The sequence below is a fragment of the Scyliorhinus torazame genome, chromosome 2, assembly GCF_047496885.1.
Source record: "Scyliorhinus torazame isolate Kashiwa2021f chromosome 2, sScyTor2.1, whole genome shotgun sequence".
In the NCBI taxonomy this organism is placed as follows: domain Eukaryota; kingdom Metazoa; phylum Chordata; class Chondrichthyes; order Carcharhiniformes; family Scyliorhinidae; genus Scyliorhinus; species Scyliorhinus torazame.
This window is the reverse complement of record NC_092708.1, coordinates 203,645,975-203,669,521: the sequence shown is the minus strand read 5'-3', so window position 1 is coordinate 203,669,521 and position 23,547 is coordinate 203,645,975. Positions and strand designations below refer to the sequence as shown.

General features: G+C 47.6%; 1 protein-coding gene across 4 annotated transcripts in view; it reads right to left on the bottom strand.

The window, feature by feature from the left end:
- pard3bb (par-3 family cell polarity regulator beta b) overlaps positions 1 to 23,547 on the bottom strand; it is a 1,556,033-nt gene that overhangs the window by 309,922 nt on the left and 1,222,564 nt on the right. For all 4 annotated transcript variants that reach the window (XM_072482810.1, XM_072482818.1, XM_072482833.1 and 1 more), the window contains one exon: positions 13,509 to 13,793. In XM_072482810.1, coding sequence (XP_072338911.1) covers positions 13,509 to 13,793 — 285 coding nt within the window. The remainder of the gene's footprint in view (positions 1 to 13,508; positions 13,794 to 23,547) is intronic.

The following is a 23,547-nucleotide window of genomic DNA, read 5'->3' as shown; positions in this document are numbered from 1 at the left end:
GTGGGGGTGGAGGCCAGGCTGGACCGTATGGTGGCGATTGTTGGGGTATTGGAAATACCGGTGCTCCATAAGCTAAATTTGGCAAGCGTTGTAGAGGGTATGAAAGAGGACTTCAACAGATGGGATGTGTTGTCACTGTCCCTTGTAGGGCGAGTTCAGACAATGAAAATGGTGGATCTGCCGAAATTCTTGTTATAGTCCAGAGTTTCCTAATCTTGCTGCCCAAATCGTTTGTTAAAAAGGGTAACAAGCTGATCCTGAGCTTTGTGTGGGAGAGGAGGATTCCTTGAACCAAGAGAGCTTTCCAGGAGAGAGACAGATGAGTTGGTGACCTGGCACTCCCAAATTTACAAAATTATTATTGTGCTGCAAACATTGTCATTGTCCAGAAGTGGATGGTAGACCAAGGGTCGATATGGGGCATGGTAGGGGAAGCCTCATGTAAGGGGACCACCTTGAGGGCACTGGCTTCGTCGGCACCCTGCCGTTCTCGCCAAATAGATACTCATCAAATCAGGTGGTAGTTTCTACACTGAGGGTGTGGAATCAGTTGCAGCAACACTTTGGTACGGAGGGCATGTATATGAAGGCTCCGATTTGCAATAACCATAGATTTGACCCAGCAGGACTAGATGGCAGGTTTAGGGAGTGGGACCGGCTGGGGATTAGATGCTTTGAGAACCTTTTCGTGGGAAGGAAATTTGTGGACTTGGCTGAGCTGGCGGAGGTTTACCAATTATACCAACTATAGACCGGTGAGCCTCACGTCTGTAGTGGGTAAAGTCTTGGAGGGGATTATAAGGGACAAGATTTATAATCATCTAGATAGGAATGATATGATCAGGGATAGTCAGCATGGCTTTGTGAAGGGTAGGTCATGCCTCACAAACCTTATTGAGTTCTTTGAGAAGGTGACTGAACAGGTAGATGAGGGTAGAGCAGTTGATGTGGTGTATATGGATTTCAGCAAAGCGTTTGATAAGGTTCCCCACGGTAGGCTATTGCAAAAAATACGGAGGCTGGGGATTAAGGGTGATTTAGAGATGTGGATCAGAAATTGGCTAGCTGAAAGAAGACAGAGGGTGGTGGTTGATGGGAAATGTTCAGAATGGAGTACAGTCACAAGTGGAGTACCACAAGGATCTGTTCTGGGGCCGTTGCTGTTTGTCATTTTTATCAATGACCTAGAGGAAGGCACAGAAGGGTGGGTGAGTAAATTTGCAGATGATACTAAAGTCGGCGGTGTTGTCGATAGTGTGGAAGGATGTAGCAGGTTACAGAGGGATATAGATAAGCTGCAGAGCTGGGCTGAGAGGTGGCAAATGGAGTTTAATGTAGAGAAGTGTGAGGTGATTCACTTTGGAAGGAATAACAGGAATGCGGAATATTTGGCTAATGGTAAAGTTCTTGAAAGTGTGGCTGAGCAGAGGGATCTAGGTGTCCATGTACATAGATCCCTGAAAGTTGCCACCCAGGTTGATAGGGTTTTGAAGAAGGCCTATGGAGTGTTGGCCTTTATTGGTAGAGGGATTGAGTTCCGGAGTCGGGAGGTCATGTTGCAGCTGTACAGAACTCTGGTCCGGCCGCATTTGGAGTATTGCGTACAGTTCTGGTCACCGCATTATAGGAAGGACGTGGAGGCTTTGGAGCGGGTGCAGAGGAGATTTACCAGGATGTTGCCTGGTATGGAGGGAAAATCTTATGAGGAAAGGCTGACGGACTTGAGGTTGTTTTCGTTGGAGAGAAGAAGGTTAAGAGGAGACTTAATAGAGGCATACAAAATGATCAGGGGGTTGGATAGGGTGGACAGTGAGAGCCTTCTCCCGCGGATGGATATGGCTGGCACGAGGGGACATAACTTTAAACTGAGGGGTAATAGATATAGGACAGAGGTCAGAGGTAGGTTCTTTACGCAAAGAGTAGTGAGGCCGTGGAATGCCCTACCTGCTACAGTAGTGAACTCGCCAACATTGAGGGCATTTAAAAGTTTATTGGATAAACATATGGATGATAATGGCATAGTGTAGGTTAGATGGCTTTTGTTTCGGTGCAACATCGTGGGCCGAAGGGCCTGTACTGCGCTGTATTGTTCTATGTTCTATGTTCTAATTACCCAATGGTAAAGGTTTTATATACTTCCAAATCAGTGCCTTTGAGTAAGTTCCCAATGTTGCCGCCCCCGGCACTACAGGATAGGCTGTTATCAGAAGATGAAATTGGGAATTGCAGGATCATCGACGTGTATGCAGAACTGACCAAGAAGGAGGAAGCATCAATGCAAGTTATTCGGCTAAAATGGGAGGAAGAATTGGGGGGGGGGGGGGGGGGGGGGATACAGGAGGGATTTGGAAAGAGGCGCAGCGTGGGATTAATGCTTCCTCGTCATGCATCAGACTAGAATCACTACAATGCAGAAGGAGGCTATTCAGCCCAACGCGTCTGCACCGACCTTCTGAAAGAGCACCCTATCTAGGCCCACTCCCCCACCCGATCCCCATAACCCCACTAATCCTTTTGGACACTAATTGGGAAATTTAGCATGGCCAATCCACCTAACCTGCACATCTTTGGACTGTGGCAGGAAACCGGAGCACCCAGAGGAAACCCACACAGACACGAGGAGAAAATGCAAACTCCACACAGTTAACCAAGGCCAGAATTGAACCCGGGTCCCTGGCACTGTGAAGTTGCAGTGCTAACCACTGTGCCACCCTAAAGCCTTATCCAATCCAAAGTGCTGCACAGAGCACATATGACACGAGCCGGGATGAGCCGATTCTTTTTGGGAGTAGACGGCCAATGGTGTGCTGGGTCCCAGGCGAACCCACATGTTCTAGGCTTGTCTGAGGTTGGTGGGGTTCTGGAAGGGAGTTACCGATGCACTATCAAGGAATGGAAGTTACGCCGTCCCCGTGGGTAGCAGTCTTCGGATGGTCTGATAATCCGGGTGTTCTGGTGGGAAAAGAAGCCGATGCGGTGGGATTCACCTCCCTGCTAGCTGATGTGTTGGGTGCTCTGGATCCGTGGAACACATACAGGCCACCAACACATAAAATAGTGCAACACTATTTTATTAAGTTAGAAACTGTTGAACATACTTTCACTGTGGGTTGACACGATGTTAGATTAAACTAAAGACCTATGCCTGTCCAAACCAGTCTATGCACTCAGCACATGGTGAGGATCTGTGCTGTAAGCTCTGTCCTTGTAGGAGGCTGCATCCCGAATGAGCGGGAACTCTGATGCCCCCTGTCTTTATAGTGCGTGTGCATTAACTGGTGATTGGCTACGGTGTTGTGTGTGTTGATTGGTCTTGCTGTGTGTCCATCAGTGTGTGTGTATCTGCACCATGATATACTGGTGTATATTATGACATTCCCCCTTTTATAAAAGAATTTATGTGTGTGGCAATAAATAACGTATGGTGAGAATGTTCCTAACTACGTGTGGGGTGCGAAGACATATTTACAGGACTACGTACATGAGAACTATGCTATTTACATGGGAAGGTGCCTGGTGCAGAGAAGCAGTATGCAACAAGAATAACGTGATCAACACTAAAAACAAACCAGGGAAACGATCAAACAAAGCAACGAAATAATTCAGAGAGTCCATAAATTCGAAAAGTTCATAAATTAAGTCTCTGAGGTGGGTGACGAATTCTGGTTGACCGCCTCAAGGGTGGGTCGAGATTCGCCGGTTCAGGACCAGGCTGGACTGCGTCAGAGTCAGGGGGAGGTAGAGTGACAGGGAGCTCTGCATAGTCCGTGGCAGGGTCAGCAGGAGGGCGAGGCGACACTGGAGGATCACGTGGCGAGTGTGGAACGAGACGAAGGGCGCGTCGATTGCGGCGCAGAATAGAGCCATCCGGTAGATGAACCAGGAACGAGCGGGGGGCCACCTGCCGAAGGACAACAGCGGTTGCAGACCAGCCCCCACCCGGAAGATGGACGCGGAGGTTGTCATCTGGAGCCAGAGCAGAGAGATCAGCTGCACGGGAGTCATGAGCTGCCTTGTGCTGTGCACGAGACAGCAGCATCCGGCGAAGGACCGGAATGTGGTTGAGGTCTGGGACATGGATGGATGGCACCGTCGTCCTCAGGGTACGACCCATGAGTAACTGGGCTGGCGACAGGCCACTGGACAGTGGGACGGAGCGATAGGCCAGCATGGCAAGGTGGAAATCGGCCCCAGCATCGGCAGCCTTGAATAGGAGCCGTTTGACTATATGTACTCCCTTCTCCGCTTTGCCGTTGGATTGGGGGTATAGGGGACTGAATGTCACATGGGCAAAATTGTACCGCCTGGCAAAGTAGGACCATTCCTGGCTGGCGAAGCAGGGGCCATTTCCCGACATAACCATGAACGGGATGCCGTGTCGAGCAAATGTTTATTTACATGCACGAATGACGGCAGACGAGGTGATTTCGTGCAACCATATCACCTCCGGGTAATTCGAAAGGTAGTCCACGATCAGGACATAGTCTCTACCCAGCGTGTGGAACAGGTCGATGCCCACCTTGGTCCATGGTGACGTGACCAACTCATGGGGCTGCAGGGTCTCACGTGGTTGGGCCGGCTGGAAGCGCTGACGAGGGGAAGTTGAGCACTGTGTTGGCGATGTCCTCATTAATGCCAGGCCAGTACACTGCCTCTCTCGCCCGTCGGCGGTACTTTTCCACGCCAAGGTGGCCCTCGTGTAGTTGTTCCAGGACAAGTTGGCGCATGCTATGCGGGATGACAATGCGGTCCAGTTTTAGAAGAACCCCATCTACTACCGCCAGATCATCTCTGATATTATAGAACTGACAGCATTGGTCCTTGAGCCACCCATCTGTTAGGTGGCGCATGACACGCTGTAGCAAGGGGTCAGCCGCCGTCTCGCGGCGAATTTGGACGAGGTGTTCATCCGTGGCAGGTAGATTGGAGGCCGTGAATGCCACATGGCGTCAACCTGGCAGACAAATCCCGCTGGATCACATGGAGTGTTGACTGCCCTGGAGAGAGTGTCAGCAATTATGAGGTCTTTGCCTGGGGTGTATACCAGCTGGAAGTCATATCGCCGGAGCTTGAGAAGAATACGCTGGAGGCGAGGCGTCATATCGTTCAAGTCTTTCTGTATTACATTGACCAGCGGGCGATGGTCGGTCTCGACGGTGAATTGAGGAAGTCCGTAGACATAATCGTGAAACTTAACCACCGGTCAGAAGGCCCAGACACTCCTTTTCTATCTGCGCGAAGCGCTGCTTCGTGGGGGTCATCGCACGTGACGCATATGCAACGGGGGTCCATGATGAGGCCTCATCACGTTGCAGGAGCACTGTCCCAATGCCGGATCGACTGGCATTGGTCGAAATTTTGGTCTCCTTTGCTGGAACAAAGAAAGCTAAGACCGCGGCCGTGGTCAGTTTTGCTTTGAGTTCTCCCCATTCGCGTTCGTGGGCAGGGAGCCATTGGAAGTCTGTCGGCTTCCTGACCAGGTTCCCGAGAGCCGTGGTATGAGAGGAGAGGCTAGGGATACATTTCCCTAACAAATTGACCATGCCCAGAAATCGGAGGACCGCCTTCTTGTCCTCTGGTGTTTTCATAGCTGTGATGGCAGCTACCTTGTCCGCATCCGGCTGCACACCCAATTGGGAGATGTGGTCCCCGAGGAACTTGGAATTCTGTCTGACCAAAAGAGCATTTGGCCCTGTTGAGGCGGAGGCCATGCTCATGTATACGTCTGAATACGCGCTGGAGGCGACTAACATGCTCCTGCGGGGTGGTGGACCAAATGATTATATTATCGACATAGACGTGAACACCTTCAATGCCTTCCATCATTTGTTCCATAATCCGATGGAACACTTCTGATGCAGATATGATCCCGAACTGCATCCAGTTGCAACAACATCTGCCAAAGGGGTTATTAAATGCACAAAGTTTCCTGCTGGATTTGCCAGAAACCTTTTGAGGCATCGAGTTTGATGAAGAGCTTGGCGCGAGCCATCTCACATGTGAGCTCTTCACGCTTGGGAATTGGATAATGCTCCCTCATGATATTGCGATTTAGATCCTTGGATCAATGCAAATTCTCAATTCGCCGGAAGGCTTTTTTACACATACCATGGAACTGACCCAGTCGGTCGGTTCCGTGACTTTGGAAATCACTCCTTGGTTTCATAGATTAGATTTCATAGAATTTACAGTGCAGAAGGAGGCCATTCGGCCCATCGAGTCTGCACCGGCTCTTGGAAAGAGCACCCCACCCAAGGTCAACACCGCCAACCTATCCCCATAACCCAGTAACCCCAACCTGCACATCTTTGGACTGTGGGAGGAAACCGGAGCACCCGGAGGAAACCCACGCACACACGGGGAGGATGTGCAGACTCCGCACAGACAGTGACCCAAGCCGGAATAGCAGGCCGGTTCGGGAGGTCCTGCAGCTGCTGCTTGAGGCGGTCCTTAAGGGGTGCTGGGACCCTGCGAGGTGCAGGCACCACAGGCTTGGAATTCGGTTTTAATAAAATCTTGTAGGTGTATGGGAGTGTGCCCATGCCCTCAAGACTTCGCGGTACTGGTAGATAATGGCGTCGAGCTGCGCCCTGAAGTCTGTGTCCTGAAAGGCAGACGCGTCAGCAGGAGAGAGAGAGTGAACGCTCTGAACTAGGTTCAACATCTTCATGCCTGCGCGCCAAGCAGGGAGACTTTCGAGGAGCCCACTATTTCAAAGGCAAGGATGGCTTTGCGTGACTTGTGCGTCACTTTGAGCTGACACGAGCTGCTGGCAGCAATGGCATTGCCATTATAGTCTAATAGCTGGCAGGCTGATGGGAGGATGGCAGGTTTGCCACAAAGGCTTTGGAGGTCAGACCGCGCAATGAGATTGGCGGAAGCACCAGTGTCCAGGCGGAATCGTATTTGGGACCGGTTGACCGTAAGGGTGGCACACCACTCATCGTCTGGATCGATGCTGTATACCAATAGAGGCTGGATTCTTTGCTTCGGGGACACCCTGTTTTTTGTAACGATACCGATTCGAAAAGGTGCCTTTGGGTCCTCGGTGTCAATATCGGGTAGTAGGTCCGCATCGGACTCGGTGACCGTGGGTTGAATGGCCCGGACATCCCTGCGAGGCTGGCCGGAGCGATCCAAATTGGCAGGCCGAGCGGATTTGCATAAAGCAGCATAGTGGCCAAGTTTGCCATATCTCAAGCATTGTTGGGATTTGGCAGGGCATTGCCGCTTTAAGTGGGCGGAGCCACAGCTGCCGCACGTTTTAGCGTCAGTACGTTCGCTGCGCCACCGCGCATGGGCAGCGCGGCCGTACGTGGTGCGCGCCTGCGCAGTACGTTCGTCGACGTCGCCGTCCACTCGTTCGGTGCGCACAAGCGCGGGAGGCTGCGAAAAACGCGCGAAATGGCCGCCCTCATCCAGTTTGAGGCCCTGGATTTGCTCGATTGCTTGGACCCGTTCTGCCTCGTGGGGACCTTGCCGTGCCGTTTCAGCCGCTTGGATGTGGGAATACCGACTAGTAGCGTGTTCGTGTAGCACCCAAGTCTCGATGGCGGTCGCTTGGGTGAGCTGCTTTACCTTGAGGAGCTGCTGGCGTAGGGGGTCAGACTGAACACCGAAAACGATCTGGTCGCGTATCATGGAGTGGGAGGTGGGCCGTTAATTACAGGACTGCGCAAGGATGCGGTGGTGGGTGAGAAAGGACGGGGGTTCATCCTTACCCTGCAAACGCTGTTGGAATACATAGCGCTCGAAACTTTCATTCACCTCTATGTTGCAGTGAGTGTCAAACTTGAGGAGGACCGTCTTAAATTTTGATTTATCTTCATCATCAGCAAAGGTGAGAGAATTGAAAATGTGGATGGCATGTCCCCCGGCCGTGGATAGGAAGAGACCGATCTTCTTGGTGTCCGAGGCATCTTCCCGGTCTGTGGCTTCCAGGTAGAGCTGGAAGCGTTGTTTGAATATCTTCCAGTTGGCCCCTAGGTTACCGGTGATGCGGAGCGGCGGCGGCGGGCGGACGCTGTCCATTTTGCAGGATGGCTGTATGCTGGTGGAAGGCAGATCATTTGCAGGTAGGTCTAAGAAGTTCTAATATCCCTCAACTCCTGGTATCATGATGCGTTGGGTGCTCTGGATCCATGGAACACATACAGGCCACCAACACTTAAAATAGAGCAACACTATTTTATTAAATTAGAAACTGTTGAACATACTTTCACTGTGGGTTAACACGATGTTAGATTAAACTAAAGACCTATGCCTGTCCAATCCAGTCTATGCACTCAGCACATGGTGAGGATCTGTGCTGTAAGCTCTGTCTTTGTAGGAGGCTGCATCCTGAATGAGCGGGAACTCTGATGCCCCCTGTCTTTATAGTGCGTGTGCTCCAACTGGTGATTGGCTGCGGTGTTGTGTGTGTTGATTGGTCCCACTGTGTGTCCATCAATGTGTGTGTCTGCACCATGATATACTGGTGTATATTATGACACTAGCCTGCAGGAGAATTTTGATGAACTGGTGGGCCTTGGAACCAGCAAGAGCCACGTCTTGGGAGCAAGACCTTGCTGAATTCCTTCACTTGGGAAAAAATTAAGTTCGCCATTAGAGGAATGGATGAGGGATTGATTGATTTATTGTCACATGTACAGACGTATAGTGAAAATTATTTTTCTGCGGCCAAGGGAACATACAGAGTATGTACACAGGAAACAAAAAGAATAATCGACAAAGTACAGCAACAAACAGTGATTGGTTACAGTGCGGAGTGTGGTGAACGTATTGCTGCTACAATTCACCACTGTATTGTGTTGTATTATGTTGATGCCCTTGTGGGCTCTGCCTGTGGCTCCGCCCCCTCAGGGGTGGTATATAGATCTGCAGCCTGTAGGCGGCACTCAGTACAGAGCAGTCGCAGGCAGGCACAGATCTAGCTGATTAAAACCACTGTTCACTTCTACTAATCGTCTCGTGTGAATTGATGGTCGCATCACAGAGCAAGGGCCAAACAAAGCAAATACATGAGCAAGAGCTGCATAGGGCGCGAGAATAGTGTTCTTACAGGGAACAGATCAGTCCGAGGGAGAATCGTTGAGGAATCTAGTAGCTGTGGGGAAGAAGCTGTTCCTATGTCTGGATGTGCGAGTCTTCAGACTTCTGTATCTTCTGCCTGCTGGAAGGGTCTGGGTGAGGACAAAGACTGGGTGGGAGGGGTCTCTGACAATGCTGTCTGCCTTCCTGAGGCAGCGGGAGGTGTAGACAGAATCAATGGGAGGGTGGCAAGCTTGTGTGATGAGTTGGGCTGAGTTCATGATACTCTGCGGTTTCTTGCGATCTTGAGCTGAGCAGTTACCATACCAAGCTGTGATGCAGCCGGATAGGATGCTCTCAATCGCACACCTGTAGAGGTTTGTGAGAGTCGATGCAGACATGCCAAATTTCTTTAGCTTCCGTAGGAAGTAGAGACGTTGTTGGGCTTTCTTGACTGTTGCATCAACGTGAGTGGACCAGGACAGACTGGTGGTGATGGTGACCCCCCAGGAACTTAAAGCTATCGACCATCTCCACTTCGGAGCCATTGATGTAGATGGGTGTGCGTGTCGTGCTACGCTTCCTGAAGTCGATGATCAGTTCCTTGGTTTTGCTGACATTTAAAGAGAGGTTATTTTCTGTACACCATGAGCTGGAAGCTGTTCATCAACATTTTCAAGAAGTACTAAAATGTCAGTGGCAGGTGGGGAGGAAGGGAGGGGGGGGTTTGTGGGATATAGTAGTTGTGGCCATCTAAAATGGCTGCCCGAAAAGGATAATTTGAATTGTGGTCAGGTTTGGACATTGACAATACAAAGTCTCTGTGTATTGTGCAGAGGAAACCAGACCTACACAGATACTTACACCTGCTAAAGGTCAATCACCAATTTCCCCAGGACAATGGGACTCAGATTGAAACATAGCAGCAGTAACAGACTCGGGGGCGCCGATTAACCATATTTGGGAGTGCATACGTGCCTTGGACAATAACTAGGACCCGCCTAGCTATTAAGGTACCCGCCCGAAATTGGCCAGAATTGATTCGGGTGATCAAAATCCTATTGATCTATTGGATCCCGAGTTGGGACCACCCAAAAGAGCGTGAAAGATCGGAGGATAAGAGGAACTGCGCGACCAACATTCGGTCTCCTTTGGGACCGGCCTCTGCCCCCCAACTGCAGCACATCGACCAGCCAAGTTCAAGGACCCGCGATCGCCACCTTAAGGACGAGTCGCAGCCTAAACGTACCTGACGACTTCCAGCCGCCACACGTGGGGATTCAGATAAAGACCTTATCTAACCTGCCGGTCACTTGAAAGTTAATCAAAGGTCATTTAAGCTGTTAAGTATAGTTTAATGTGTAGCCACGTGTAGATTATTACGCATAGAATCAAGCCTATGTTTAATAATAAACAATAATTGAACTAATATACTGGTTGTGTGGTCATTTGTCCAGTACACGAAACGTACTCGCATCTTGTGGTTATTATTAACAAAGATAAAAGAGCAACATAGTTATCTCTTATTTGGATGCAGGGGAGGGTTGAGGGTAGTTTTGGTTAAAAATAACTCTCTGGGAGAGTGGTGGGTGGCATTGTATATATGGTTGGTTATTACCATGTTACATTATTATAGTGTCATATATGTTACTGTATCATGGTTTGTTGTTATTGCTCTTTGATTGTTTCTGTTTCTGTACATTTATTAAAAATATATACATTTTTATTAAGTCTGTATAGTTTTAACAATTTTCAAGAAAAAAACCCTAAACTGAACACCTACCCAACCAGCAACCAAACCCAGCCAACATGGCTTACCGGACTACCAGGGAGGCAAAGGTCAAAACATCAGCCTTTCTCGCCCCCTAGACTCTCGGGTCTTCTCGGCACGCCAAAAACCGCAACCTCTGAACTCAGAACCACCCTTACCTTCAATACCTTTGACTTGACGTCGGCCAAAATCCCCTAAGCCTCGGGCATGTCCAAAACATATGGACATGATTCGCGGGCCCACCGCACATATCTCTCCTCCACCCCTTCAAACAACCTCATCCGGGCCACAGTCATGTGCACCCTGTGGACCACTTTAAATTGTATCAGGCTAAGCCTGACACATGACGAGGACGCATTGACTCGCCTCAGGGCATCCTCCCATAACCCGATCTCCAACTCCCTGCCCAGTTCTTCCTTCCACTTTTGTTTCACTTCCCCAACCTGGGTTCCCTCCCAATCCATGACTTCTTTATAAATTTCCAATACCTTCCCCTCTCCCACTCCCGTTTTCAACATTACCTTGAACTGTATCCCCTGGGGCAGCAGGTGTGGAAACACCAAAACCTCCGCACAAAGTCCCTCACCTGCAGGTAGTGGAACCCATTCCCACCAGGCAGCTGGAGCTCCTCCTCCAATTCCTCAAAACATGGGAAGCCCCCATCTATAAACAAATCCGCAAACAACTCGATTCCCGCCCGCTGCCACCCCTGAAATCCCCCATCTAGACCCCCCGGTGCAAACCAGTGGTTGCCACAAATTGGTGCCCACACCGACGCACCCTCCACCCCCAATGCTTCCGCCACTGTCCCCACACCCTCAGGGCAGCCACGACTACCGGGCTTGTGGAGTAGCGAGCCGGCGAGAACAGCAGAGGCACGGTTAACAGTGCCCCTACATGAGGCCGTCTCCTCTCGCGCCCACATGGACTCCTCCCCCATTACCCACTTCCTGACCATTGCTATGTTCGCCGCCCAATAATAATTTGTGAAGTTGGGTCGGGCCAGCTCAACCCCCCCCCGCCCCACCCCAGCTTGGCGCTGCTCCAGCAGCACCTTCTTCACCCGTGGGGTTTTACCCGCCCACACACACGCAGAAATTAACTCAGGAGGTAATGGAATACTCTCCGCTTGCCTGGACGAATGCAGCTCCAACAACACTCAAGGAGCTCGACACGATCCCGGAAAATGCAACCCCCTTGATTGGCATCCCTTCCACAAACATTCACTCTTTCCACCACCAACAAACAATGGGGAGAAGTGTGTACCACCTACAAGATGCACTGCAGGAATGCAGCAAGGTTCCTTAGGCAGCACCTCCAAACCCATGACCACTACCAGTCAGAAGGAAAAGGACAACAGATACCTGGGAACAGCACCACCTGGAAGTTCCTCTCCAAGTCACTTACCATCCGGACTTGGGAATATATCACCGTTCCTTCACTGTTGCTCGGTCAATAGCCTGGAGCGCCCTCCCTAACAGCACTGCAAGCATACCTATATCACAAGGATTGCAGCGTTTCAGGAAAAATGAAATGAAATGGCAGCTCACCACCATCTTCTCAAGGGCAATTAGGAATGGGCAATTAATGCTGGTACTAGCCAGTCATGCTCACATTCCGTAAAGGAATTTTAAGAAGTGGATGTACTGGTGTTGGAAGGATTTATTTCCCTTTGCAGAACTGGTGATCTACCTCTTGTTATATTTTAAATAATGACTTATCTAAAATATATATATTACTCTTGAATCCACCAGGATGATAAAATCACCAATCGTCTTCTTGTTGAAAGATGAACTATTTAATGAGTAATAAAATAATAAACTGTGAGTCCTTTTACTCAATACAAACTAACAATAAAGAAATAAAGTACAATACAGATAACTATATAACTATACACTATTAACTATTATAACAAACTAGTTCTAACTTCTCTCACTCTAGCTATTCGATGTCTTGCTTGTTCACTGTTCTGAATCATCTGCATCATCATCATCATCTGACTTAGAAAAGGTTGGAATCTAGTTCTTATAGTATTTGACTGTGAGACATCTAGTGTTAAAATGACTGCACTACAGTTACATATATTGATCTTGTATATTGATATCTGAATATCACTACACCTTTTGGGTTGAGAATCTCTCCCATGAATCCAATTTGCAGATCAAATACTTCTATTTCTCCCAAATTTACTTCCTTAGTCTTTGGGAGATAATAATGCATTATCAGGTATCGATTGCTTGTGCTTCAAGTGTTCAGTCCTGTGTCTTGATGATGAATATTTGCAGGCTGTTCAAAATGAGTGAGGCTAGAAATGAACCAGATTGCTACTACTCAAGCATATATTTCCAGAAGAGACAGCTGAACAATTACAGAGCCCAGTCTGATTCTAATATCTATAACCCTCATAACATGATACAATGTAAAAGCCCCACCCCTTGACATCAGCGAGCTCAATACGAGTAAGCATCCACAAGCAAAGACATCTTTTGGGAGAAAATAAGAGATTAAATATATTTATAAAGATGAGAAATTACCCTTTCAATTTTCATCTCATTCTTGAGTCAATTATTTAAACATATGCATCAAGAAATTGGTCTTGTTTGCAAACCACTAGGCGTCATCTCCAACATATGAAAGGTAAGCAAATTGTGAAGAAACAAAAGTGCCAAGGTCAAGTGAATACTTTTAGCGGGAATATCCCAATTACCTGTCAGGAACGGGAGGCTGCTGTTTGTTGACCTTGGCGTAGAGTTCATCCAGGTTCTCCTGCTCTGCAGTCAAGTCTCGAGGTGGGTTTGTTTTGTGCAGCTGTGGGGAAGGTGCCTTGAATCCACCAATAGATGGGGGTGGCTCCCGGAAGTGATTCACTTTGGCGTAGTTGGGGTCCATGTCATCGTCTTCGATGTCAGGCACTGAGGGGCCAGTGGAAGGCAGCTGATCGTACCGTTCCTTCGCCTGCCTCTCCCTCAACTCTTGGTGCTTGGCATCAATCCTAGGGGGACAGAGTTAAACGTCATCAAAATTAAGAGATTAAAAAGGATGCCTTACTGTAATATCCTCCTGAGAATATCTCCAATAAACTGAAGCAGGCAAACCTTGTCATGGGTATGCACAATGCAATGTGGATACAAAATTGGTTCAGTAATGGGAAACCCCCGAGTCATGGTCAATTGATACTTTTCATGCTGGAGAAATGTTTGTAGCGGAGATCCTCAGGGTTCGGTATTGGGAACCTTCTTTTTCCTAGTACATATTAATGTTTTAGATCTTGGTGTGCAGGGGACAATGTGGATGTTTACGAGATGATACGGAACTTGGAAGCATTGTAAACTGTGAGGACAACAGTGTAGAATTTCAAAACATCATAAACAATTTGGTGGAGTGGGCGGATAGGTTGCAGCTGAAGGCCAATGCAGAGAAGTGTGAGGTGATGCATTTTGGTAGGAAGAACATGGAGAGACAATATAAAATAAGGGGTAAAATTCTTAAACGGATGCAAGGGCAAAGGGACCTGGGTGTATATTTGCATAGATCATTGAAAGTGGCAGGACAGCAGTTAATAAAGCAGACAGTATTCTGGGCTTTATTAATGGGGACATAGAGTACAAGAGCAAGGAGGTTATGCTGAATTTATATAAGACACTAGTTAGGCTGGAGGATTGTGAACAGTTCTGGGTGCTACACTTTAGGATGTATCAGAATGTATTGGAGAGAATGCAGAAGATGTTGACAAGGATGGTTCCGGGATGAGAAACTTCAGTTACGATGTGGGATCCAAGAAGTTGGGCCCGTTCTCCTTGTGAGAAGAGAAGGCTAAAAGGAGGTTTGATAGAGGTGTTCACAATCAAGAGGCAGCTGGACAGAGTAGATCAAGAGAAATTGTCCCGCTTGGAAAATGATCAAGAATGAGAGGGCACAGATTTAAAATTATTTGCAAAAGAAGACAAACCTTTTCACACAGTGAGTGGTTTGGGTCTGGAGTGCATTGCCTGGAAGTGTGATGGGGGCAGGTTCAATCGAGGCATTAAAGTGGGCATTAGATGATTATTTGAATAGAAAAAATGTGCTGGGGTATGGTAAAAAGACAAGAGAAAGGTGCCAAGTCATAATGTTCTTTTGCAGAGCTAGTGCAGACATGGTTGGCCAAATAGCCTCCATTGTGCTGTACTAATTCTGTGATACCCCCCTTATACTTATCATAGAATCATAGAATTTACAGTGCAGAAGGACGCCATTCGGCCCATCGAGTCTGCACCGGTCCTTGGAAAGAGCACCCTACCTAAGCCTGCGCGCACCTCTACCCCATCCCCGTAACCCAGTAACCCCACCCAACCTTTTTGGGTTGCTCTAACTAGTTACTTGCTCTAACTAGTTCACAGCTGTAGAAATTTGAAGCAAAAGATGGTGTATTGTGAACATTTTGGAATGGTGGGCACTTACCATTTTGCGCAGGACAAAAAAAAACCCGTGCTATGGTTCAAACAAGATCATTTAAGCATCAGAATTGCTTAATGCTTGCCCTCTTTCCCTGAGTCAGAAGGCTATAGTTTTACTTCCCATGCCACAGACCTAAGCAGATAGTCCAGTTACTTCAGTGGCAATAATGTGATTTGGAATCTGCTATAGTTGTGAAGGTGCTGTATGCAAGTTCCTTATTTCTCCTTTACACATTGACAGTTAACCCACTCCTAAGTCTTCTGACATTGGATAAGTGTGTATTTAAAAATTAAACAGGCGGCACGATGGCACAGTGGTTAGAACTGCTGCCTCACAGCACCAGAGACCCAGCTTCAATTCCGGCCTTGGTTGACTGTGTGGAGTTTACACATTCTCCCCGTGCCAGCGTGGGTTTCTTCCGGCTGCTCTGGTTTTGTCCCGCAATGCAGGTTACGTGGGTTGGCCACGATAAATTGCCCTTAGTGTCCAAAAGGTTAAGTGGGTTATGGGGATAGGGTTGGAGCATGGGGCTAGGTACGGTGCTCTTTTGGATGTTCGCTGCACTCGATGGGCCGAATGGCCTCCTTCTGCACTATTGGGATTTCACTGATTGTGCCCACAGAAGATCCCACAAACAACAATGTGATAATGACAGGCTAATCTGCTTTTAATGATGTGTGATGAGGTTAACGAGTAGCCAGAGCACTAGAGAGAACACCCCGGCTCTTCTTCAAACAGTTATTGGATCAGTTACAGCCACTTGACGGGGCAGACTGGACCTCACTTTAACCTGTCACCGAAAGGCTAATGTAACACTCTTTCAGTCCTGCACTAGAGCTTTACTCTGAACTTTGTGCTTAAGTCTTTAGAGTGGGACATGAATATTCTGATTCTGAAGTGAGAGTGCTACCCACTGAGCCACAACTCACACAAGTTCCCTCCAAATGTTTCCTATTTCGCTGACAGCTTGATTTAAGGGTCTAACAGATGGTTAAAGAAGCCTGAGGTTACATGCCTTGAAGCTCCTAAAACTGAAGGAGAACTATTCAGATATGTTTCCTAATGTGGCAAAATGTTAAAGCTGTCTATCATTAAAGAGGTTCCATTCTCAGCACAGGTATATCCAGCCAAAGTTATCACCCATTAGAACTATGAACTGTTAGGGGTCAAAGTACAGAAAACAATAAAAGCCCGTGGACAGGTACAAAAGATAATTAAAAAGGCTAATGAACTATTGGCCTTTATCTCAATAGCAGCTGTTGTTCTAGCTGTGCAGAGCTTGGTTAGCCCCTATCTAGAGTAGTGTTCAGTTCAAGATAACAGTGCGTCTCCTGGCAACGTGCGATGGCGGCAAAGATGGCCATTGATACCCATCTGTGCATGCGCATTTGTCCACACAAAAAACAGTGGCGGATTTTGTTCTTCCAAACTTGGGTTGTGTCGGTGACTTTTTAAACTATAAAATACCATTGTAAATTGATGTGGCATGATCAATGAAATGAGTGGAGAACCGCAGTCATACTAATAAGAAATCAGAATATAATCAGGTCCCACAGAGACACGATGTAGAAGGGACTAATGCTAGTCGAGCCTGCACGACATCACACAACATTGCACACCGTACAATGCAGATGCACCGTACACTGCAGATTACATCAGTTACCTGACGTAATTTTCCAACAATTAAAGAAGCAAAAGGGAAAAGGGTCTAAAATTGAGAGCTAAATGCTAGATCCTCACCAAAGATGTACTTGCAGTTTATTTTCCTTTATTTCTCTCCTGGCCGCTGTCTACTCTGGCGCTCTCAACTATATCAGAGACCACAGTGCAACAGTGCATGCACCACATTGACAGCAAACTCAGCTTTAAGGTTAAAGGGTTTGACAGAGTACATGAAGGAAACCATTTCCTCTGATGGGGGGAGTCCAGAACAGGGCATATAACCTTAAAGGGCATTCAGGGATGATGTCCAGGAGCACGCTTTCTCAAATCTAGAACTTTCTCTCCTGTAAAGCTTTTAAGGCCAGGAGTTAACTGCAAGTAGCAAAACTGAGACTGATTGATCCTTTTAAGAAGGGACATGGAAGTAAGATGAGTAAATTGTGTTAAGATACAGATCAGACATGATCTAATTGAATGGCGGAACAGGCTCGATTCCTATGATCCTATCAATCAACAACTGCCTGGGTCCGGTATCGGATTACCACAGATTGGGTCCCTTGGCTTTAAGCTTCCAATTGACGAGAGTGCCATTTTGGAATCAGCATGGCTGCAAAGCCACCGCGAAACTGATTTTGCAGTTGAATTTCACATGTTGGACAATTTGGATTTAAATATTTCATCAGTTGTTCCTGGATAATGTGAGGATCGATGATAGGATTTTCACTGCACTGCTTACTCTGACTTTGCACATAATTCAGTATGAGATGGAACAGAGAAAGGCGGCTTCCGTCCTCTTGAATTCAGATGGATCTGCAAATGTGTGGCCAGTTCCTCCCCTCACCTTCTCTGCTAAATGCCCAACTCCTGATGGGATACAGTTCCTTGGGTACTGGCCACCCAGCAGATCTACAGCGATTTTGTACAAAGGTGGATGCCGCTAACTGGGTGTATGTAGCATAGCATGCGGGCAGCACGGTAGCATAGTGGTTAGCACAGTTGCTTCACAGCTCCAGGGTCCCAGGTTCGATTCCTGGCTTGGTTCACTGTCTGTGCGGAGTCTGCACGTTCTCCCCGTGTCTGCGTGGGTTTCCTCCGGGTGCTCCGGTTTCCTCCCACAGTCCAAAGATGTGCGGGTTAGGTCGATTGGCCATTCTAAATTGCCCTTAGTGTCCAAAAAGGTTAGGTTGGGTTACGGGGATAAAGGGGATGTGGTGGAGGTGTGGGGCTTAAGTGGGGTGCTCTTTCCAAGGGCCGGTGCAGACTTGATGGGCTGAATGGCCTCCTTTTGCACTGTAAATTCTATGATTCTATATTTCTGCATGGCCCCAGAAGGGAAAGTATTAATTGTCAAATACAACCAGTTGTTGGTTGATAGAACCACAGGACTCAAAACTCAGTCTGTTTTGTTATTCAATTAAATAACATATCTTAAGACCATTTACATGCCTCGATTCTATGCTGTTTAAATACCCATACTTTAGAAAGATCTATCAATCTCAGGTTTGACACAGCAAGTTAACCTCCGAACCTTCACAGCTTTTTTGTCAGAGAGAGTTCCAGATTTGTGAAAGAATGTTTCCTGACATCACCCCAACGTGATTTTAAAGCTGTGCCATCTGCTCCCAGAATATCCCACCAGAGGAAATAGTTTTGCTCGAGCTACAAGTGCTCATTTCTGCAGTTGATAGTCCAAGCATGGAGTATTGTGAAATGGTTGACTGAAGAATCGACACTAATCTCACCTGACAACTATGTAATATGCACTTTCTAGCAGCATTAGTGACCAGGGAGTTTATTTAGAACCATAGAATCCCTATGGTACAGAAGGAGGCCATTCGAACCATTGAGTCTACACTGATCCTCCAAAAGAATGCTTTACCTAGGCTCAAGGGAAACCCTATCCCAGTAACGCCCACCTAACATACGGGTCAACTTTAACATGGCCAATCCTCCGAACCTGCACATCTCTGGACTGTGGGAGGAAACTGGAGCACCCGGAGGAAACCCATGCACGCAGACACAGGGAGGAAGTGCAAACTCCTCACAGTGATCCAAGATCGGAATTGAACTTGGGTCCCTGGTGCTGTGAGGCAGCAGTGCTAACCACTGTGTCACCGTGCCACCCACCATCCCCCGTCCACCCCCCCAAACGAAAACCATGAAGACTCGCCGCCATAAAACATCTTTCATGATCTCAGGACGTCACTAACTATTTTATATCTAATTAAATATTTTTGGCGTGTCATCACTGCTGTAATGTAGGAAATACAGCAGCTGATTTGCACAAGGCAAACTCCCATAAAGAGCAACATGATAATGTTCAGGTAATCTGTTTCAGGGATGTTGGTTGAAGGATAAACATTGGCCAGGACACAGGAAAAACCTCCCTTCTCTCTTTGAAATAGGATCCTTTATGTCCATGAGAGGGTTGACAGACCTCGGTTTTAAAAAAAAGATGACGCCTCCAATCGCCTACTGAACACTGAACGAAAGTGAATTTCCAGGCAGGTTCAGTTCCTGCGGATAAGGAAGGAGCTTGCCCTGTAATCAAGTTTTCCTCATATTTTCTCATTAAAATGAACATTTATGAAAAAAACTGCAGGAACAGAGGCACTGTGTCCTCTTCAGATATATATATATATATATATATTGTTATAGACCAGGGTTTAGAGAATCCCAAAGTGTATCATGGAGTTCACCTGACCCACAACTTTTAATAGATTGTGGTGTGGGGAGCACACGGCTTACTCTACAGGTATGGTACAACAGAAAATGGACCGGTGTTTTTTAAAAACAAAACAATGGTTATTCTATGAACTCAAGTTAACCTTTCTAAAACAAACAGTGAACATCTTAGCAACAAGTAAATCAAATACACCCCCCAAAGAATACAACATGAAGTAATCTGTATGCTGTTCTTTTAACATCCAAAAACTTAACAAACCTTCAAACAGGAGCACATTAGGGTTTACATTCAAGACTGAAAACATTTATAATTCTTCTGAATTCACCAAATGATGAAGAGATAGTCCTTCATGGCAGAGATCAACAGCAGTGCAGCTCACAGACACTCCCAAGCTTTCTCAAACTGAAACTAAAAAAGCAGAAGTAGAGCTCAGCTCCACCCACACTCTGATATCATTCCAGTAACATGAGCAGCTCCATTTCTTAAAGGTACATTTCTTAAACACCCATTTCTTAAAGGGTACTCTCACATGACAACATATATATATAAAATTGCAAGGCATAACTTTTCCTCTTTGTAAGTTCAATGTTCCCACTCAAGGTTTTCAGTTTATTTAACTAATAAAGCAATACTTACAGAGCGAGGCTTCTATTTAAGATTTTGTATATTCACACTCGGCTCAATTAAGACTATGTGCCCTTTGAGGATGAGCTCTCTGGGGCTCCCTTATCAGGGTTGACAGTTTTGAAGCATTAAACCCATGAACAAGAAATAAAGAAGAGCTGCATTAGTTACAGTGGATGAAAGCTAAGTCAGAATTTATGGGTCGGATTTTCATGGAGCTGCGAAGCCTTCTGATAGACCTCAATTTTGACAGTGGGGGAAGGGAAGTGACACAGACGGCAACCCCAAATTCAGCAGGGCCATTTGAATTTAGTGCTGAGTTCAAACAGATCGCATTTTGGTTGTTGCAAGGGCCCCAACCCGCAGTGAGAGTCATGAATTAATGGAGTGGATGCAAATGCTCTGGAAGGGCTGATAGGTTCTGTTTAGGTGTCATGAAATGAAATTTTAAAAGCAAAATCCCTGTTCTTTGAACATGAAAAACAGAGGTTAAAGCATTGGTGAGTTAAAAAAAAAATGCCTCTGCTAGACTGTTGGATTGACAGACCACCTGCTATAGGTTAGAAAATATATTTGTTGACATTTCCAAAGGTTATTATTATGAATGCTTGGCTAAGTTTCCATAGCTACAATGATTTCAGCAGGAGGTTCTGAATTCATGAATTCTGGGTTGATGGTTTAAAGAGGTTATTAAAGGATTAGCTGTATTTGATGTGGGGTCAAATAGAAGTTTTCTTGTATCTATAAGTGATTGACCACTGGAGGAGAGTTAAAAGCTTTGAATGGGTTTCATGAATGAGAGGTTTTTTTCATTACTGTGAGTGAGAGTTATACTCAATTATTCGAAGTTCATTTTATTCCATCTCCACTTGGCTCGTGAGGTCTTCCCGTGGATAGAGGAAGGGTGGTCTGGAAGAGGCATGGAAGGGATTTGAGCAGGCATGGCGTTAGGATGGAAGGGTCATGGGGGATAGTTGAGAATAGGAGTTGGCATGGAGATAGCATGGGAGTGGGGGTGGGGGGGGGTGAGGGATGAGGGTCAGAGGGCTTAACAGCTTCTAAAACAATTGGGGTGAAGTACCAGAGAGCTGAGGCAGGTCTTCAAACTGGCACTTGCTTGGGCCCGCGGCCACCCCAGACCTACTTTTGGGGTCTGGAGGCTCACCCTGGCCTCCCATTGGGTATGCTGAATGCAATGGGGCCCTTTAAATCAAGGTGAGTCTGCTGAGTTGGGAAATTTCCTAACTCGAGTTACCTACCTCGGCCGTGAAAATGCAGCCCTGTGTGGGAGTAATGGTGAGTAGAAGTGCAAGAGATTGAGCAGATAGGGGTATTATGTTGAATTGAAGGACAATGCTTCAGTCCTTGTACCAACCTGTCATGGAAGATAAACTGAAATTATTCTCCCTAAACTATCCACCTTTATTCAGCTGTGGACTAAAGAAAGTCTGAGGATTAAATTATTGTTCAGTGGCTAACAAACCTGTGAAGACAGAGAGCAACATAAGTAATGGGTGATGCTAGAGGACAAATGTTGAATTTGCTTTGGCAATCACTCTCTGCCGATGACTCCACAATACTCAAGTGTCCCAAATTTAGAGCTAGTTTCATTCAACATTTGGGACGGGATTCTCCGACCCCCCGCCGGGCCGGAGAATTGCCGGGGGGGGGGGGGGCGTGAATCCCGCCCCGACGCCGGCTGCCGGATTCTCGGCGGGGGCAGGAATCGGGCAGCGCTGGTCGGGGGGCGTTGGCAGCACCCCCCGGCGATTCTCCGGCCCGCGATGGGCCGAGTGGCCGCCCGTTTTCGGCGGATCCCGCCGGCGTAAGATACATCAGGTCCATACCGGCGGGACCTGGCTCTGCGGACGGCCTGCAGAGTCCTCGGGGGGCGCAGGGGGGGATCGGGCCCCCAGGGGGGGCCCCCACGGTGGCCTGGCCCGCGATCGGGGCCCACCGATCCACGGGTGGGCCTGTGCAATGGGGGCACTCTTTCCCTCCGCGCCGGCTGGTGTAACGGTCCGCCATGGCCGGCGTGGGGAAGAACTCCCCTCCGCATGCACCGGGATGATGCCAGCACACGCTGGCGCTCCCGCGCATGCGCCAAGTCGTGCCGGCCGGCAGAGGCCCTTTGGCGCCGGTTGGCACAGCGCCAAGCCATTCACCGCTGGCCTAGGTCCTGAAGGTGCGGAGGATTCCACACCTTCCGGGCGGCCCAACGCCAGAGTGGTTCACGCCACTCCTCGGCTCCGGTACGGCCTGCCCCGTCAGATAGGGGAGAATCCTGCCCTTGGACTGCGAATCTGAAGAATGCAACTGCTTCATTTTGTCCATCACTGGAAGCTATTCCTGTGGATATAATCACATAAGTTTGGGAATTTTCAATGCCAACTATGTAGTTGCTCACATATATACAGCAGCACCAATCAGTCATTTAAAAAAATCCTTTGTTATATTACAATTGTCCTGTGGTGGGGTGGGAGGGGTGTGGACCTGGGTACAGTGCTCTTTCAGAGGGTCAGTGTGGACACAATGGGCCGAAAGGCCTCCCTTTGCACTGTAGGGATTCTATGATTCTAAGACCTAAAATAAAATCTGGTCAGGCATTTTACGATTGTCACCTTTCACTTGAAATATGGTATTGGCTGTAGCTCAGTGGGCAGCTCCAAGACAGAAGGTTCCAGGTTGAAGTCCCAGTCTAGAGACATGAGCACATAAATCTAGGTCGGCACTCCAGTGTAGCACTGAGGGAGTGCTGCATTGTTGGAGGTGTGTCATTTTGGATGCAGAATTAAATTCCAGCATCATTCTGTCCTCCACTTCTGGTTTCTGTACTTTTCCCTGCTCCAGTTTCAATGGCAGCTGCCTTGGCTCAATTCAAACTCTGGTCTACCCAAACACATCTGCCTCTCCACCCTTAAAGCACATTTGTCAGAAGACAGCCTTGGTTTAGTGCCACACAACACAATGGACAGCACAATAGCTACTCTTACAAACACTATCATTGATAGATTAATCTGTGGCAGGTAGACTGGTAAGGGTCAAGTAAAGTGTTTTTTTCCCCTCTTGTTGGTTCACTCGCCACCTGCCGCAAGTCCAGTCTGGCAGATATTTCCTTCAGAACTCAGCCAGCTTTGTCAGTGATGATGCTGCTGAACCACTCTTTGTGATGGATATTGAAGTCTCCCTTCCAGAGAACATTCTGTGCCCTTGCTACCCTCAATTTTTCTTTCACGTGACATTCAAAACGGAGGGATACTAATGTCATAATATGCACCCATGCACATCATGAGGTAAAAGCAGGCAGTGACAGACACCCAGGTGAGCCAATCAACAT